This window comes from Balaenoptera musculus, chromosome 2 (genome assembly GCF_009873245.2).
Source record: "Balaenoptera musculus isolate JJ_BM4_2016_0621 chromosome 2, mBalMus1.pri.v3, whole genome shotgun sequence".
NCBI classification, from domain to species: domain Eukaryota; kingdom Metazoa; phylum Chordata; class Mammalia; order Artiodactyla; family Balaenopteridae; genus Balaenoptera; species Balaenoptera musculus.
This window is the reverse complement of record NC_045786.1, coordinates 81,107,679-81,121,347: the sequence shown is the minus strand read 5'-3', so window position 1 is coordinate 81,121,347 and position 13,669 is coordinate 81,107,679. Positions and strand designations below refer to the sequence as shown.

Genomic DNA, 13,669 nt, shown 5'->3' with positions numbered 1-13,669 from the left:
ATACAGCCACTCTGGAGAACAGCATGGAGGTTCCTTAAAAACCTAAAACTAGAACTACCATATGACCCAGCAATCCCACTACTGGGCATATACTCAGAGAGAACCATTAACTCAAAAAGACACATGCACCCCAATGTTCATTGCAGCACTATTTACAATAGGCAGGTCATGGAAGCAACCTAAATGTCCATCAATGGAGGAATGGATAAAGAAGATGTGGTACATATATACAATGTAATATTACTCAGCCATACAAAGGAATGAAATTGGGTCATTTGTAGAGACGTGGATGGACCTAGAGACTGTCATACAGAGTGAAGTAAGTCAGAAAGAGAAAAACAAATATCGTATATTAACACATACATGTGGAATCTGCAAAATTGGTATAGACAACCTTATTTACAAAACTGAAATAGAGACACAGACATAGAGAACAAACGTATGGATACCAAGGAGGAAAGGGCGGGGTGGGGGGAGAGATGAATTGGGAGATTGGGATTGACACATATACACTATTGATACTATGTATAAAATAGATAACTAATGAGAACCTACTGTATAGCTCAGGGAACTCTACTCAGTGCTCTGTGGTGACCTAAATGGGAAGAAAATCCAAACAAGAGGGGATATATGTATATGTATAGCTGACTCACTTTGCTGTACAGTAGAAACTAACACAATATTGTAAAACAACTATACTCCAATAAAAATTAAAAAAATTTCAAACCAAAATTACATGGAAGCCTCCAGTTCAATCTGAGTCCAGGCATTTGCAGCTGTTCCATTTCGCGCTAATGCCTACATTTGAAGGACAGATGATTCTAACAGAAATAAACCCCTGTGCATCACCATGATAAATGACAGGTAAGTGATGAAGAAAAGGAACTAAATACACAAAGTCTGGGAATCTGCTCTGGCACTCCCACTCTCTGTATGATCCATTACTTACCCCATGCTTTCCAAAACTGACAAAAGTGAAATAACAACTCCAAAGCAATGATGTCAAAGAAAGAACTTAAGACCTCACTTAAGTAATCATTTCTAGTAAGATAAAATCACTGCACAAGCACCACTGGCCTGAGGTAGATTTCAACGAGAAACATAGGGGTCAAGTTTCTTGAGCCTGAGGTCCAGGATAGGTCTGACTGTTTCCAGAGTATTCTTTCTGTCAGAGATCTTAATGGCTAGGCAAAGATCAAAGGATGAATTAAATGAGAGTCAGCAGAAGAATAAAGGAAATGAGCTCTTGATCAAAATGCACCCCCATTCTGCTTCCTCAGTGGGTAACTTGTGGCTAGCTAAAGTACCTGTGATATTGTGATTTAAACTAAGAAGTATATACTTGGGCTTCATCCAGTTTAACACACAGAACTTCTAAAACCCCGGGAACTTCCTAACTTCTGAGAGAGATTAAGATGTCTTTTGTTAATGAGGCAATTTTCGAATGCCCCTAGGTCATGTGAGGATGGGGGCTGGTTGCCAAGGGAAACAACCCTGTGACTGAGAGTTGGAACTTTCAGTCTCACCCCTCAAACTCCGGGGAGCAGAGAGGGGCTAGAAGTTGAACTAACTGCCAATGGCCAATGATTTAATCAACCGTGCCTATGTAATGAAGTCTCCATAAAAACCCAAAAGCACGAGGTTTGCAAGCCCCCAGGTGAATGCATGGGGATTGTGGAGAGTGACATACTCAGACAGCATGGAAGCTCCGTGCTCCTTCCCACATACTTGCCCCTGTGTATCTGTTCCAAATGACTGTTCCTGAGTTATATCCTTTTATAATAAATTGATGATCTAGTAAGTAAAATGTTTCTCTGAGTTCTGTGAGCTGCTCTAGCAAATTAATTGAACCCAAGGAGGTGGTTGTGGGAACCTCTGATTTACAGCCATTCGGTTACAATCACAGGTGACAACCTGATCTGAAGCGGGGTGGGCTGGGGGCAGTCCTGTGGAACTGAGCCCTCAACCTGTGGGATCTGAGGCTTTCTCCAGGTAGATAGTGTCAGAATTGAGGCGAATTGTAGGACACCCAGCTGGTGTCCAGAGAATCGCTTGGTGTGGGGAACCCCCCACCCTCACCCTCCTCCCCCAACACACATTGGAATTGGGTCTCAGAACCATTTTAGTACCTCAGAAGCAGAGCCAGAAGGGAAAGCAAATGAAGCTCTGCAGCAGGCATTATCCTTAGTACTTTCTACATATCACCTCGTCTAATGATTACAACTACTATATAAAGTACTAGTACTGTTCCCATTTTACAGAGGGGTAAACTAAGGCATAGAAGGATTAGGGAACTTGCCAAAGTCACAATCACACCAGGTGTATCATGGCTAAGCAGTGTACCGCCAGTGACCACTGCAGTGAGTGAAAAGACCTGTGGAGTCATGAAGCTGCCTTAGCTCACCCCAGGGTGTATAAAAGTGATGGTTTCCTGATGACCCTGCACCAGGCAAAGAAGTCTGAGCAGATCCCAGAAGTCTGCTTACTGGGTGTGTTGTGAAGTGGATCTGTGTACTGAACTAGATGACCTCACTGCTAACCTTGTCTGTTTCTCCAAACTGTCTCCATAGCAAACCACAGCAATGGACAAATCAACCAACAAGTACGTTGTTTAGCAATTACATTTAAAAAAGGTATCTGCCCAAATGTGTTATAAGCCTATGTATGATTCATGTTGGGCAGTCTGCCCTAGAGGGGGTCTCTGTCTAAGATGATAACACTGAGACACAAACAAGAGGACACAGCCAACGGGACAAGCAGTATACACGAGATATTCACATTGTTGGAGACATGCTATTGGATAGAACTTTCCTTGGGGATGAGAATGTTCTTTATGTGTGCTGAACAATATGGCAGCTATTAGCTACATATGGTTATGAGCATTTGAAACATGTCTAGTGCAACTGAGAAATGAATTTTAAAATTTATTTCATTTTAATTAATGAAAACAGTCACTTGTGGCTAGTAGTTAACTGTGTTGGACAACGCAGGTTTAGAGACCATGAAATCAACACACAGCATGAGATTATTGGCTGTGGGGGTCACAGGATGATGGCAATCTCAAAGTTATAGTGAGTTCCATGCATGAATCTACTCCACAGCAGCAAACAGACCTCTGAAGCCTGCTCAAACTTCTTTGCCTGGCCAGGGGTCCTCAGGGGACATCCATGTTTAAACACACTGGGGTTGAAGCTTAGCTTCATGACTCCACCCACGAATCTTTTCACAAATTGCAAGAAAACTATAAGGGGGCTTCCCTGGTGGCGCAGTGGTTGAGAATCTGCCTGCCAATGCAGGGGACACGGGTTCGAGCCCTGGTCTGGGAAGATCCCACATGCCGTGGAGCAGCTAGGCCCGTGAGCCACAATTACTGAGCCTGCGCGTCTGGAGCCTGTGCTCTGCAACAGGAGAGGCCGTGATAGTGAAAGGCCCGCGCACCGTGATGAAGAGTGGCCCCCACTTGCCGCAACTGGAGAAAGCACTCGCACAGAAACGAAGACCCAACACAGCCATAAAATAAATAAATAAGTAAATAAAAATTTTTTAAAAAAAAAGAAAAAAAAAAAAGAAAACTATAAGGAACCCATCAACTATGCTCACTTTATCACCTAGGACAACGGTCAGCAAACGTTTTCCTATTAGGCTTTGCAGGCTATAGAGTCTATGGCACAAGTACTCAACTCTGCCACCATAGCATGAAAACGGCCATAGATCATACTTAAATGAGTGTGGCTGTGTTCCAATAAAACTTTATTTACAAAAACAGGCTGCAAGCTGCCAACCTCTGGCCTAGGACATTTTTTAGTGATTCATACGTTGAGGTCATGCTTTCATTCAATGTGTACTGATCTCTCATTCTGATAGAGCATGCCACAGTTCATAAACCAAGAGACGTTATCTCTTAATTCTCACCACATCCCTAACAGCTACTGTGGTGGCTACTCTCCAAAGATGACCCCCAATGCATTACCCTCCCATTGTTCACGCCCTGTGTAGTTTTCTCCCCGAGGGTCCTAAGTCTGAGCTGGCCCTATGCCTTGCTTTTGATTATTAGCACACAGCAGCGGTGATGCTGCACTGCTTCCAAGGCTGGTTCATAAAAAAACCTGCAGAGGGCTTCCCTGGTGGCGCAGTGGTTGGGAGTCCGCCTGCCAATGCAGGGGACACGGGTTCGAGCCCTGGTCTGGGAAGATCCCACATGCCGCGGAGCAACTAAGCCCGTGAGCCACAACTACTGAGCCTGCGCGTCTGGAGCCCGTGCTCCGCAACAAGAGAGGCCGCGATAATGAGAGGCCCGCGCACCGCGATGAAGAGTGGCCCCCGCTCGCCGCAACTGGAGAAAGCCCTGGCACAGAAACGAAGACCCAACACAGCCAAAATAAATAAATAAATAAATTTATAAAAAAAAAAAAAAAAAACAAAAACCTGCAGAGTCCACCTGAGCCTGTCGGAACTAGCTCGGGGAGAAGCTAGCCGCATGTGACCGGCGTGCTGTGAGGAGGGCCACGTGGAGGAAGAGAAATGCCCACCCAGCCCTCAGTAGTTCTAGCCATCCCAGCCCCTGTGACAGAAGACGCCCTCAGCTGATCCAGCCCCTGCCACCATCATACGAGAATCCCCAAGTGAGAAGCGCCCCGGTGAGCCCAGTCAGCCCGGAATCACAAGAGATAATAATAAATGGTCATTTTAAGAAAGATAAAGTTCTTGTTCTTAGAGGACTCATAGCCATGTCCAATGCATGCATGTGGAGGAACATTTAAGAGCTGCACTATTTCTCTACAAAGATTTTCTTTGGTTCAGTTTAAGTGAACTTTGCAAAATTAAATTTTGTAGCGAAAAAAAGATCTGATCTTTTTAAAATTAGAAGTTTTGTTAGAACGACTGATTAGGGTAGAAATTGAACGCTAGTTCATAAATTCCTGATGGAAAGGAAGAAGCCCAAAGTTAGACACTTTTTATTTGAAATGTCTATCTCGAGGTTTTCACACAGTTCACAGATTAGAATGAGAAGCTTCTACACGATTATTTCTTCTCTTTTAGGTACATCATTGTTCTCAAATATTCTCATTCAGATTTAGTAGGTCTGGGGTGATATCTAGATATAAGAATTTTAAAAAAAAATCTTCTCAGGTGATCTGATATTCTAGTATTGAGAACCACTGGCAATAAGTCACTGTTTCTCAAACAGTTATACTCTTAGTTAAGATCATTTATTTTTTAATAAAATTAATTATTTTTATTGCTTCTTCAAGGATATTATTTTTTCCTTTTTTTTTTTTTTAATTGGGGTATGGTTGTTTTACAATGTTGTGTTAGTTTCCACTGTACAGTGAAGTAGAGTTCTCTGTGCTTTACAGCAGGCTCTCATTAGTTATCTATTTTATACATATTAGTGTATATGTGTCAATCCCAATCTCCCAATTCATCCCACCGTCCCAAGAATATTCTTAAGTAAAACTTTTTTTTTACTGTGAGCCCACGGAGGTGAAGAATACTTTTTGACTACTGCTATCATTTGGTGCCCCTTCCATAAGGTTTCTTTTTTTTTTAAGGATTTTATTTATTTATTTTTTATTTTTTGGCTGTCTCGGTTTTTTTTTTTTGTTTTTTTTTTTTAATTTATTTTTGGCTGCATCAGGTCTTCGTTGCTGCACACGGGCTTTCTCTAGTTGCGGCGAGCGGGGGCTACTTTTCATTGCGGTGCACGGGCTTCTCATTGCGGTGGCTTCTCTTGTTGCAGAGCACGGGCTCTAGGTGCACAGGCTTTAGTAGTTGTGGCACGCAGGCTCAGTAGTTGTGGCTCGTGGGCTCTAGAGCGCACGGGCTTAGTTGGTCCGCGGCATGTGGGATCTTCCCGGACCAGGGCTTGAACCCGTGTCCCCTGCATTGGCAGGTGGATTCTTAACCACTGCACCACCAGGGTAGCCCTGTCTCGGGTCTTAGTTGCAGCACACGGGATCTTCATTGAGGCATCGGGGATCTTTTGTTGTGGCGAGCGGGCTCTTCATAGCGGCATGCAGGCTTCTCTCTAGTTGTGGTGTGCAGGTTTTCTCTTCCCTAGTTGTGGCGCGCAGGCTCCAGGGTGTGTGGGCTCTGTAGTTGTGCACACGGGTTCCAGAGTGCGTGGGCTCTGTAGCTGTGGAGCGCAGCTTCAGAGCATGTGGGCTCTGTAGTTTGCAGCACTCAGGCTCTCTAGTTGAGGCGCACGAGCTCAGTAGTTGTGGCACACGGGCTTAGTTGCCCGGTGGTATGTGGGATCTTAGTTCCCTGACTAGGGATCGACCCCGCGTCCCCTGCATTGCAAGGTGGATTCTTTACCACTGGACCACCAGGGAAGTCCCTGCCATAGGGCTTTTTAAATTATTTATTTATTTATTTATTTATTCATTCATTCATTTTTATTGGAGTATAGTTGTTTTACAATGTTGTGTTAGTTTCTGCTATACAACGATGTGAATCAGCTATATGTATACATATATCCCCTTCCTCTCACCCACCCTTCAATCCCACCCATCTAGGTCATCATAGAGCACAGAGTTGATTTCTGGATCTTTTAAGGGAAAAGCACCTTTTTGACCGCTTGGCCTCCAAGTATGTGTTTTGATTGGCTCATCTTAAAATTAGAATTTATTAGGTGTCTTCAGAACACATGCAATGCTGGGCATCCCAGCCTTTTTGGAGAACATGGCCACTCCTGGGATAGGATGCTTTCACTTACCCAGTAGTGTGAAGGTCTTCTGAGTCTCTATCATGTCGGCTCTGTCATTCACGCCCTCAATGATGGTACTGCCCCCCATTCTCGTATAATTAAATTCTTCTGCACTCCCTGAAATCAAAAGTAAGACTGTGACGTCTGTGACACAGAAATCTGAACATACATGTACATCAGAAGCGAGAAGAAAAGTTCACACTTAATGTGCTATCTTAAGCACTTTACAAATGTTTCTCCACTTATTCCTTAGAATTCTACGTTGCTGACTCAGAAGCTGAGGCTCAGAAAAGTAAAGTGGCCTGCTCATGGTCCCACAGCTGACGGCAGGGCAAGAATTAAAACACAGGCCTGACTCCAGAGCGCGTGGATTTTGTTCCCATACCTAACAATTTTATACAGCATTACTGAGGTTTATTGAACGTACGATTAACTGTAGAAAACTTGATAAGTTTTGATAAACATATACCGTTATAAAAACATCACTGTGGTCAAGATAATAACCATATATGCATCTAATATTTGAATAGTAGGAGAGACTTCAGAAAGCTCTTCCATGTTCGCTCCTCACATTCTATTTGGCAGACAAGGCATGGATATTATCATTATACGAAATCTGCAGAAACTTAGATTCTACAAGTGCAAGTAACTTCTCCAGGATTAGGGAGTGTGCACTCAACTGCGACACACTAGACAATTCTGTCTACCAACACGGCACAAACGACCAAGACAGGAGAGCCGAGATACCACTGGAGCTGGGCCATTTGCACTAAACGACAAATAGCTCATTAATTATGATTACAATTAATAATGATTTTGAGTCATCAAGGAAATTCAAATTATGATAGAGGTACTCTGTCTCAGAAGACACGGAAATATGTCATAGCTGTTAGAAAAATGACCATCCAAGAAGTTCAGATAAAAAGAAAAGTTTGGGAACTTAGATCGGTAAGTCCCAGTGGTCAGAAGGCCTTCTTCACGTAGTTCTAGCTGGATGGACCACAATCACTCTGGAGCTTTGCAAAGAACCCTGGAGTTGAAGGGGTCCCCTATTCCTGGACTCACTTTGCCCCTAACTAATCTACCTCCTCAGTTAAATGCATCAATTCCATCCCTGGAACCCAAGGATCTTATGCTTTTAGACAGAATACTTTTTTTTTAAAAAGTGACGATATTATAAAAGACGAAATTAACCTAGAATTTAAATTCCTACATAAAAAAGAGACTCTTCCACACACCATGCATTACGTACCCAATTTAAGATGTTTAAATTCCGACTGCTGTGCAGATGCACAAAGCTGATAGAAAATGTGGTAATTTCGCTCATTTTCTGACTGTAAAATAAAGAAAAGTCCTGGAATTACACAAGCCCTTTACAAATGAAAATGTGAGGTTTTCAACAAGAGGGTCTTAGATGGCTAATCTTGACAGTTCTGCTCTCATGGACACGGACATCCACGTGTGTTTTTGCTGTGACCCAACTTCTTGCCTCCACTGGCTCACAGAGGGAGAGCCAGTGGCCCAAGATCACCTTCCAAATAACCACCGCAGAGAAAGTGTTATTAAACGAAACATTCTACGAAAGGGGAAATAATGTAGTTAGTACTAGCTGAAATTTTAAAGAAACTCCCTGCAGTACAAGGTTTACTGTTACTCTCCTTCTGGGCCAAAACGATGAGAGTTTTCTCCATTTTATGGAGAGAAGCCTTTTTCTTAAACCCCGCCTCTCTAGATCTGATCCCATTCCCTTCCTGATACAAAAGCCAGTCTAACAGCTTTGTCTATTTCAAGTAGACGTCTTTGTGTTCTAGAAAGATAAACTTGATTTTTAAATGCTAAGGATTTAAGTGCCTAAAATTGAAAGTCATAAACTTTTCCCTCAACCATATAATTCCACTAATACTGCACCTATTCATCAATTTTCATTTTTAAGAAATAGAAAAAAAATAACCCAAACTGCAAATGAAATATAGGAAAACTGTATTCTTCAAGTCACAGAACAATGTAGGTTGTCTAATGAATATATAAATATGAACCATACTACAAAAGTTGGGGAAAAAGAAATTTAATATTTTTATCCTTACTTGAAAGACAACTCTGGATTTCTCCAGCAGGTAAGTTCTCATGTTGGCTCCTATAATTTGATTTCTCTCATCAAAACTGATTTCTGTGTATTTCCCAAAACGACTGCTGTTGTCATTGCGGGTGGTCTTGGCATTTCCAACAGCCTACAAAACATAGTAACAACATTAAAAAAAACCTTTGCATCAATATTATTGGAGCAGTTACAGTAAAATCCAGTCCTGTATGCTGGGGAAAAGTCTGATTATAGAGGGAGGCCGGGAGGCAGGGGCTCGCAGGGAATAAGACACATCCTTAGGTCTCCTCAATCTCACCTCAAGGCTCTCCTCAATCTTACTGGTAGACACTGAGCAGGACCAGAAAACACATGGGTTCTGATGTTTCATGGCCCTAGGCTCCTTTTTTACTATCTGTGTGATGCTAGAAAAATTATTTCATCTTTCCAAGTCTCAGTTTCTCCAGCTGTAATATGGGGAAGTATGCATCTTACAGAGTTGGGAGAATTAAATGAGATAATATACAGTGTCTCAACTCATCTATGCCTAAAATATTAGAGATGCTCAATTCAAAGTCTACATCTTTCATCCAACCTTTACTTCTGTCCTTATCCCTTACCACTTCCCTACTCGAACTTTCTACTCAACCAAAAAACTGCCTTCTTCCATCCCTCCCACACTGAGCATGATTTTTTCTTTTTACTTCTGCTACTGAATTCTGTCTCTCCTCTTGCCCACCCTGCTCTCCCTTCCTGGGCACCTTCCAGCTGGAAGTACCCTTCCTATGCACACATGTCGCATTCCTGTCCAGGCCATCATGCTTTTGGACAACATGTATTTACTGGCAGGCGAAGGTAAACCAAGTAGACATGGTCTTGCCTTCATGGAGCTTACACTAGCAGGTGAGACCAGCCCTAAACAAATAACCATACGATATCATCCACTGGGCACTTAACAGGGTAGTCTTCTTGACAACCTTTTTACTGCCATCTTGGATCATGATTTATCTTTCTATTCGAATTTAAAATATGCTATGTTAGAGGAGTCTTAAAACTTGGGGATTGGACCTTATTCTTTTTCATTACTTCCTGTATTATTTTGGCACAGTGGCTTAAGCAAAATAGGTGGTCTGATAAATATTCATTGAGGATTTTGATTCAAGAAAACAGGGAGAAAGGGTCTAGGAATCTAACGTTCTTAATTACTTGCTATGCTTCCAAATAAATCCAAATCAATCCTCTTCCCAATTTGCAAGGCAGCCAGAGTTGGCCTTTGGGCCCTCCCGTGAGCTGTCAGATGCCCCTTCTTCCTTGAGGGTTGTCTCCTCACCCCTGGGTGCCATCGTGGTTGGCCTTGCCCACATATCTGAGCCAGTCAGCGGTGTGCTGATGAATCACTCTCGGGGAGGGGAGGAGGAACAGCCTGGGTATGTGACATTTGCCGATTTGTAAGGTGTAAATACTTCCACCATGACTGATTTCAAACTACCAAAGGTTTAACAATAACTTGCAAAAGAATTCCTGAATGTTTGACAATCAGCTCATGAAAGTTGGTGCTGGTTGGCTGGAGAACACCACTGGTCTTGGTGTACCAGTTGTCTCTGTGGTTGAGGAAATTTCCCCTGGGATATAAACGTAAACAGGGGACTCCTGAAATCCTGATGGTAGAATTTCTAGCCCAGCAGGTAGGGGAGAGAGGCCTTGGAAGCAGCAATCTATGCCCCAATCTCCTTCAAATCCCACCGGAGAACAGACTTCCTTGCTCCTTCCCTGCCCTCACTTCTTTGGCTTTTAAAGGAAGGGAACTCAAGTTAGCAAGCACAACATACAGGCATACCTTGAAGATATGGTGGGTTTAGTTCCAGACCACCACAATAGAGCAAATGTCACAATAAAGCAAGTTGCACGAATTTTCTGGTTTCCCAGTGCATATAAAAGTTATGTTTACACTATACTATAGTCTATTAAGAGTGAAATAGCATTATGTCTAAAAAAACAATGTACACACCTTAATTTTAAATATTTTATTGCTAAAAAATGCTAACCACCATCTGACCCTTCAGCAAGTCAGAATCTTTTTGTTGGTGGAGGGTTTGAAATACTGCGAGAGTTACCAAAACGTGACACAGAGACAAAAGTGAGCAAATGCTGTTGGAAAAATGCGCTGATAGACTTGTTTGATGCAGGATTGCCATAAATCTTTAACTAGTTAAAAAAGAAAAAAGAAAAAAAGCAATATCTGCAAAGCGAGGTATGCCTGTATACACGAACCAGCCCACTTCTCCATACACGCCTCTGCCTCTGTCCCCACTCCCCACACCCACAGGGTACACACCTCAGTTATGGGGTTCGACGCCAGAACCTTGTCTTCCACGTGAGCATTAGTGCTGGACTTGCTGACGGTGGCGAAGTACCTCATGGCATAGCGAGCAGATACTGTCTTTCCAGCACCCGACTCCCCGCTTACAATTATTGACTGATTTTTATTATTTCTAAAGCAAATAAATAAAAGGATTTTTTAAAAGATTCATTTCTTCCTATTAGGCAATATATACTCATCAAGAAAAATGCAGATAAGCCAGAAGAAGGGACTTTGTCTTATCACTTTAAAAAAAAAAGTAACTGTTTTTAACATACCAGTGAATTTCCTTCTAGTCTTTTTCTCTGTGATCCTGCTGAACACACAACTTCGTTTCCTGCTGTGTCCCCTGTGCTGAGAGTCCCCAAGACCAATCCCAGATCAGTGATCCACCAGGAGGACTCACAGGACTCAGCAAATATTTGCACTCATGGCTAAGACTTATTACACCAGAAGGATACAAAGCAAATAAGCAAAGGGAAAAGGCATACAGGGCCAAGTCCAGAGGAGGCCAGGTGCAAACTTCCAAGAGTCCTCTCCCAGTGGAGTCACACAGGATGCACTTACTTCCTCCAGCAATGAATTACGACAACACACGGGAAACACTGTCTACCAGGGAAACTCAATAGAGACTCAGTGTCCAGGGTTTTTACCGGGGGCCGGTCACATAGGCATCCTCTGCTATCACACACCAAAATTCCAGATGCCCAGAAGGAAAGCAGATATTCAGCAGGAACCACATTGCTCACACAAACAGTTTAGGTGCAGTGAGCCACTCTTAGCAATTAGGAACTGTTGAGAACCTTTCTGAAATCCAAGTTCCCAGAGGTTTGCCACAGGCCAAACCTGCAAGCAGGTTTCTAAAGATAGCAGTCTCAAGTCTATGTCAACTCCTTTCTGTATATCCCCACTTAAATATAAAAACATTTTAAAGACATCATTTGGAGAGCAATTACTTGAAATGTGCTTGGGAACACGTGTGCTCCATAAGCCAACATGCTCTGTTACACAACTTAGAGATCTTAAAAAAATGCATTAAACTTTTTGTGTCATAAGATCATGATGGTAGAACCTTATTATAGTCCTGTCCTAGCACCACTTATGTGCCAGGTGCTTGGTGAATACTTTACAGGGATTCTCATTTAAGCCTCACAAAAATCCTATGCCACATACTGTGTATCCATCTTACAGATGAGTAGAACAGTGACTCCGCGAGGCACAGAATACACAGCCTCCCTGTGGACACTGGAGAGGACCTTAGAGAGAGAGCTCCTGGCCTCAGTGAGGAAAGCTAAGACGCTCAGGAGGTGAACGGCACTCCCAGCGCCCCTCAGCCGCACGGAGTGGGACTGGGGTTCCTAACGCTGGGCTCTCCGGACTCCTAGTCCAGCATCGGCAAGTCCAGTAAGAGCCTGCCTTATGTTCGGCTCTGCTATTACAGTTGGACAGACCTCCAGAGGAAACTGGCTCTTCAAGCTTGAACCTGGCTCAGTCCTGCAGCTCTAACGAGCTCATGCTACTGACACCCAGGGGCAGTCCTGGCCTGTCAGGCTCTGAGCCACACAGACTCTAATCTTGCAGATGCCCTGGAGACCTGCAGGGGCCAGGGTAAATCCTAGAACCACGGGTGTTTTAGCACTGGAAAGAACCTTGCTGTGGCAGAAGCCAAGGTAACTGGCAATTTTTTTTTGGAACCTGCAGGATCTTTCATGTTCTGGTACCATCGGGCTCAGCTGCCCTCTGCTCATGAGCCTCCACACTACCCGCAGGGCTCAGGAAAAGGGGGAGATCTTTGCGTCATTCGTCACAGCACCAGAGTAGGGACGGCAGGTTCGGGTCCAGCTGGTGTCCTCAGGAGCACAGCCTGGCTTGGCTCCCAGCCTCTGATGTGTTTCCAAAAGAGAGGGAGTCACACAATCCCTTGTGGCCTGACAGGTGCATCGAGGCATGGAGGGTGCCTGCTGAGACTGAGGACGTGGGGTTCGGGTGTCCCAGGTTACTGGTTTTTAATCAGTAATTCTCCACCCAACGTTCATCCTCCCCTGCTTCTTAGGGACTAGGCCCCATGTTCTTAGTGGACATGTTGCTGTGCATATGAAAGACTACATATCCCAGCCTCCCTTGTGGCTAGGCATGGTCATGTGAGTAGGACCTGACCAATGAGCTGTGAGCAGAAGTGCTCTGTGGGGGCTTCTGGGAGGGCTCCTTAACCAGGAGGGGCACACCCTTCCCCTGGGACACTCTGTAGCCTAGAAAAGAGAGAAAGAAGGCTGAGTACTTGCTTGGCCCTGAGGCCAAGGATCCCGCTCCAGGGATTGGGAAGCTGGAAGGCACTGATCCTTGATGACTTGGTAGAGGTGGTGTGCCAGCCCTGGACTGCCCCTCAGACTTCTCTGCAGGAGAGAATCATGCATTTCTACCTTGTATAAGCCACCATTATTTTTTCCTGGTTATAAGCAGTAGAGCTTGGAATGGGTGCTCTCTGAGCACCTAGCTCACAGATGAGGATCCTGAAGCTGAGGGA

General features: G+C 43.8%; 1 protein-coding gene across 4 annotated transcripts in view; it reads right to left on the bottom strand.

Moving 5' to 3' along the window:
* MYO5C (myosin VC) overlaps window positions 1-13,669 on the bottom strand; it is a 113,058-nt gene that overhangs the window by 80,569 nt on the left and 18,820 nt on the right. For all 4 annotated transcript variants that reach the window (XR_005018751.1, XM_036843419.1, XM_036843420.1 and 1 more), the window contains exons 5-8: window positions 11,122-11,278; window positions 8,794-8,937; window positions 7,962-8,043; window positions 6,719-6,826 (exon numbers count right to left, since the gene is read on the bottom strand). Coding sequence is in view for 3 of the 4 variants with exons in the window: in XM_036843419.1 (XP_036699314.1) it covers window positions 6,719-6,826; window positions 7,962-8,043; window positions 8,794-8,937; window positions 11,122-11,278 (491 nt within the window). In the remaining variant the exon portion in view is untranslated. The remainder of the gene's footprint in view (window positions 1-6,718; window positions 6,827-7,961; window positions 8,044-8,793; window positions 8,938-11,121; window positions 11,279-13,669) is intronic.